Genomic DNA, 6,000 nt, shown 5'->3' with positions numbered 1-6,000 from the left:
ATATAAGCTTGCCTAAGCCGCAAAAATGACTATGCATGTCTCTGGCCGCTTGGACCCTACCAGCTCAGCATGCACTGGTGTCTCGTGCCAGGACTATTTGCGCAATGCTTTGCATTACATAGTTGTCAGCTACAGTTGAGTCTGTCAAATTTTTCAGTGATTTTAGATGATACGTTTTCCCAGTTAGTACATATTTTCTCGCTTTTTTTCTAATACGTATGAACTAGGTTCTAATGTATAGGGTCTGGGGCGGCTGTGATTGGTATTTGATGGGGCGCTCATTCATGCCAAAGCTTATACTGTGAACCCTGCCACTGGGAATCAAGCCTACAACTGGCATATGTTTTTTTACTCTGCTCTGTGAACTGAGCGTTTATGGTGACTATTTTTTAGAGGAGATGGAAATAATTTAGAAATTTTGAGTGACCTGCTTATTTGTAATTTTGTTTATTTTTCAGAAAAAGTTAAAGAAGCTGGCGGAAATTAGAGACGCGGTAAGAATTCCATATATTTGTTTGCTTCATGATACAAAAAGTACAGTAAACCCTCATTATAACAAATAGATGGTGAAGGGAAATGGAGTTCATTATAAGCTGTATTTCATAAACCCCTTGAGGCTCAAATTTTTTTCAATATGAATGCCCCCAGGGTCACAATTTTTATTTCAGCTTAAAATTTTTCTTGAGTGATTTATTTAGAGAAAAAACAAGCAAAATGTTTTTAGGTGACAATAAAGTGAGAATTTTTTTATGTGGGCAGTTTTATGTATGCTTTGTTAAATAAACTAACATAATAATTTTTAGTGGTGTTTGAATAGTGGTAGTTTTAATCGAAGTACAAATAGTATTTGAGAAAAACGATCCTGGAATAGCGAATTGAATATAATTTTTTTTTTGCATTTCTAAACAAGGTGAAATATTAAGTTCAGTTGGAATTCACTTGGTTAAAAAATAAGGCTCATATCCATTATTTTGCTGATGTATATAATACCATGTCTAAGTGGGTGTCCAGACAACTGTGGAGCGTGTAAATGATAAACTGCTTTCAATTTATCTGGCCACCATGACAACAACATAGAGCAAAGAAGAAAGCTGTTTATTGAAAAGCAGAGGGTTTAGCCAGCATATATTCACCTACATGCTACTCTGCAAGGAATGGGATTAAGGGGACAAAAGGTCCTAGAAGAAGGTGGGCTGATGAATAAAAAAAGAATGCAAAGAAAGAAATTAATAATAACAATAAAATGAGAACAGGATGCCACCAGATGCACATAAAGAATTGTTCTCATTGAAAAAGAGAAGTGTATTACTATAGTACCGCACATTGTTTTAAACGGATGCAAATAAGGTATCACTGACTAAATAATAAATATAGAAAAATCCCTATACAGTCGAACCTTGATATAATGAAATTGTGCTTGCAGTGAAAAACTTCATTAAATCGCAAATTTAGTTAATTCGAGGTTTTGAAGTTTCAGCATTGTCAACAACTTCACAAGTTCCCAGAGCATTCCCGGTGGATAGTATCTTAGTAAGCACTTATAAACAAATTGCGAGGTCAGTCCGTAATAGTGCAGTTATGGGTGCCAGCGCGTGGGGTGCAGATTCCGTCAAGAGCAGTGCTTCGACGTGACTCATGGCGTCCAAGCTTCGTGTGTGTTGCGTCGCGCGGTGCCGTGAATCTTGGATGCCATGGCTGACAGCGCTTAGTGCTCGTAGCTGGTGCCCATAAATTAAAAACAAAAGTGTAACGAGATACAGATATCCATCCTGGAAAAAAAGAAACAAGAAACAAGAAAAGTCACAGCAAGGAGACAACTACACAAAGTAAGGTTCATAGTTTTATCGATGTTGTACGGACTTGGGTAAGAGATCTCACTTGATGACCAATAACTCGCTGTTACAGCGTGAGGGAGCACTTTTCACTGTGTTTCAGAGACTTGTGATTACACGACCGCCAACACTACACATGATGAAATGCAACGTGCATCAAGGCACCGAATGTCTCGACTCGTACTTAGCATTTGCTGCGGAAAAAAACCTCCAAGATACAGTGCCTGGCCCGTGCGTGGACGCACGCTTGGAGGAGAAGGCAGATAGGTTTACGTTCCTGCCTCTGTTCCTCCATTCCTGACAATGTGCTTGATCACGTTATAGTGCGTGAACTCCCTCCCCATCCCCTTGCGGAGAAGGAATAGTCAGCTCTCGTGTTTCTCCGAGCGCTGTGAGCCACCGGTCGTTGGTCGTTAAGAGTTCTTTGCCAACGTGGCAAATGACACAGCAGTGTTTCCTGCCTACCATGTCTCAGTGCGCACGGTTGGACGGTGTTTTTTCCACTCACTTTTCATGCAGAAGCGCGCTTGAAATAGCTTTTTCCTCAGCTGACATTTTTATACTTCTTTGCTATATTTATTTATTTTAATTTTATTTTTACATGCTGCAGCCCTTTTAGGGCTATGGCAGAAGTGGGGAATTATACAGTTGTATATCATACAAAAATGTGCAATGTACGCAGCACGACAAAGAGAAAAAACAAGAACCAAAAATAGATCAATGACATTCAAGTTTAAGCAAGAAATCGTCCAACGGAAGCGAATGAACGGCACCAGGCAACGAGTTCCAATATTCAATGGTTAAAGGGAAAAAACTATATTTAAACGCATCAGTTCGGGACCGATAGGGTACAGTATTAAGGTGGCAATACCTCCTAGATGAGGAAGGTTCAGCAAATTTTATGTATGTACTAAGGGAAGAAGTGTTTGGCGAGTTAATTAATGAGTGGAAGAGCTTTAGGGATTCTGTATTGCGACGGATGCTGAGAGTAGTTAGATTTAACTCTGAAAGTTTAGAAGGCAGAGAAAAGTTGCAATCATGTCGACGGTAGATCAACCTGATAGCCTTTTTCTGAACCGTTTCCAACCTCACGGTGTCTGATTTCTTATGTGGATTCCATACCACACAGGCATACTCCAAAAGTGGGCGGATAACTGCTTTTTAAGTGATTACGTTAATTTTTAAAGGAGCAGTGCACAGAGTATGCCATAAGTAGCCTAGCTTTTTAAGTGCTTTAGTACAAATATAATTGATATGATGAGACCAGGACATGTTAATAGTAAAATAAAGACCCAGGTATGTATATTCAGACACTTTTTCCTGTGCGCAACTATCAAGTGCATAAGGAAACGTGGATGGAAACTTATGCCTACAAAATGAGATGTACACGGCTTTCTTAAAATTTATAGTCATTTGCCAGGTTTTACGCCATTGGCAGAAATGATCAAAGGAGTCGTTAAGAAGAATACGATCTTTAGGTAAAGTGATAGTTTGATAAAGCACGCAGTCGTCCGAGTATAAACGTATTTTAACAGGTATGTTAGATGGTAGATCATTGATGTGCGGCAAGAAGAGTAGTGGCACAGGACGGAACCCTCTGGCACACCGGATGTTATGTCAACAGCAGAAGAGTTAGTGTTCCTAAAATAAACGCTTTGTGAATAGCCAGTGCGAAAGCTTGCAATCCAGTGAAGAAGAGAAGGATTGTTAAATATTGAGTCAAGCTTGTATAAAAGAGTGAGTAACTGTATTAAAAGCTTTGGAGAGGTCAATAAAGACAGAATCAATTGGGTAACCTAAATCAAGCGCACGAACAATGTCGTGACTAAATTCTATCAATTGAGTGGTAGTACTGTAACCACGACGAAAACCATGTTGAAAGTTAAATAGAATATTGTTATTAACAAGGAAGTCTGAAATATGCGTGGGTAGTATGTGCTTCAACATTTTGCACGAGTAGGATGTTAGAGAGATCAGCCTATAATTCAACAAACGTGGTCTGTCGCCAGATTTATACAATGGAATAACTATTGCTGTTTTCCATGACGAAGGGACTATACTAGTTGATAGTGATTTCTTGAATATGAGCATTAGGTAGCGACAACACCAAAGAGAATAACAATGAAGAAATGATTAGGAATCTCATCTGGGCCGCAACTCTTTTTTGTGTCAAGGTTCAGGGTCATATCAAGAACACCTTCCTCCGGGACCAAGGCATCTTCAATAGGAGGATACACATCACTGCTGTAAGGAGGAATGTCGCGGTTGTTTGTTGTGAAAACAGATTGAAAATGCTCGTTAAATGCTGTGGCGATTAGCTTAGGATTACTAGAGGGTGCATCGTTAACTATAAAAGTATTGCTAGAGCTTACTTTAGAAAAAAATTGTGCTCCAGAATTTTCTAAGATTATTGTGCAATAAATTAGTTAAAATAGCATTATAATAAGAATCTCTAGCTTTCTTTGACTTCACGCGATATTCATCCTTAATTATATGAAACTGTGCTGTAGCATGGATGTCACCCGCCTGCTTTAGGCGTCTCAGTCTGGAAATACGATGGGACATGTGTTGTAATTCTCTAGTCATCCAAGGTACCTTTGGGTTTTGTTTCTTAGTTTTCAGAGGAACAAAGCTTCGGATGTATTTAAGGACAATATTTTGAAAGAATGAAACTAATATATTAGCATTGCAGGACAAGCTAAGCTGTTCGAACTGTTCAAAAGAATTACATAACACATCAATAATTGAGATGTCATCAGCACGATTGAAGTCGTGAAAAGTAGTATAAATACAACTAGATGCAGGGAGGCTACTAACCATATGGCTGCAAGTACATTTCATTTCCATTTCATTTCATTTATTGAAGCCTTAAAGGCCTAGAGGCATTACGTAAGGCAGGGGCAAACAAAGTATGAGGAACTCTTCATCACTCAAAAACTGACAGAACATACTATGCATGAGAATGAATCACTAACAATTAATTACTTAACAGGGGTCAAGTAGCAAGTGCATTTTTAACAAAACATTCTAAGTGAGGTGGATTGTTAGTTTCGCACGGAAAGTCGTGTGGTCGGCGGAAGAAACGATACAGTTTGTAAGAGTGTTCCACAGCGCTATTGCATTTGGAAAAAAAAAGAATCCTTCATCAAAGACATGCGGCGCTGAATGTACGTGATTGGACAGCTGTGGTTGAGGTGCGGTGAGATTCTAGGCGGGGGTTGTAGTCAAGGGTGTCTGGCTCTTGGGTGATAATAGAAAGAGTGAAGCATGCAGAGACGCGAGATGATACTACGTGATTGGAGACTGGGAAGATCGAATGTGCATTTTAGTTCAGTTATGCTGGTTTTACTTGACTAGTTTGACATGATAAAACGTGCAGCACAATTCTGAATGGCTTCTAATTCGTAGGTGAGATAAGGGGTGCCAGAGAGATGAAGCGTACTCCAATTTCGGCCAAACGTATGTCTGATATGCAAATTTTTTAATAGCAGGCGATGCAGATTTCAGATTGCGACGCAAAAAACCAAGTGTGCGCAAGGCATTTGCGCATATTGTTTCAATGTGAGTAACCCATGATAATGATGATGTTAAGTGAACACCTAGATACTTATAGCAGTCTGTGTGTGGTATTTTAGTTTAGCTTATATGGTACGCGTAATTTGTGATGCTGCGCTTACGGGAAAAGAACATACATTGGCACTTATTAAGGTTAAGAGGCATTAACCATTTTTCACACCAGGAAACGATAGTGTCTATGTCTTTTTGTAGGTCAGTGGAATCACTAGGGTTATGCATGGTGTTGTGGATGATGCAGTCATCACGAAAAAGTCGAAGTCTGGTTTTTGTGTTAGGTGGCAGGTCATTGATATAGATTAAGAATAACAGGGGGGTTAAGCCTGCGCCCGAGCAGCTGGTAACCGGGAGGTGGGCTTGCCCGACGGGGTTGACCGACATGAAAGCATCCACACCTTTAACGAAATGACCATTTATTACCGCGAATCCAGGCGAATATATCCATCCCCGCATGAGACACTGACAAGAATACAGGCCACTAATCTCGGGAGAGTACAGACTAGATCTGTACTTAGTCCAAGAAGGCTAGCTGCAATGACCGATGGTGAATATCCACCAAACTGCAAACATTGTAACTGCCCCCTGGCGGACCAAG

The 6,000-nt window shown here is 39.9% G+C and overlaps 1 protein-coding gene across 7 annotated transcripts in view; it reads left to right on the top strand.

Moving 5' to 3' along the window:
• The window catches only part of vir (VIR_N domain-containing protein), a 372,111-nt gene that overhangs the window by 277,823 nt on the left and 88,288 nt on the right, over positions 1–6,000 (top strand). For 6 of the 7 annotated variants that reach the window (XM_075698519.1, XM_075698531.1, XM_075698493.1 and 3 more), the window contains one exon: positions 459–494. The exons of the other annotated variant lie outside the window; for it this stretch is intronic. In XM_075698519.1, the coding sequence (XP_075554634.1) occupies positions 459–494 (36 nt within the window). The remainder of the gene's footprint in view (positions 1–458; positions 495–6,000) is intronic. 7 annotated transcript variants of the gene reach the window in all.

Source organism: Dermacentor variabilis, chromosome 1 (genome assembly GCF_050947875.1).
Source record: "Dermacentor variabilis isolate Ectoservices chromosome 1, ASM5094787v1, whole genome shotgun sequence".
Classification (NCBI taxonomy): Eukaryota; Metazoa; Arthropoda; class Arachnida; order Ixodida; family Ixodidae; genus Dermacentor; species Dermacentor variabilis.
The sequence above is the reverse complement of the archived record's forward strand: the minus strand, read 5'-3'. Positions and strand labels throughout refer to the sequence as shown.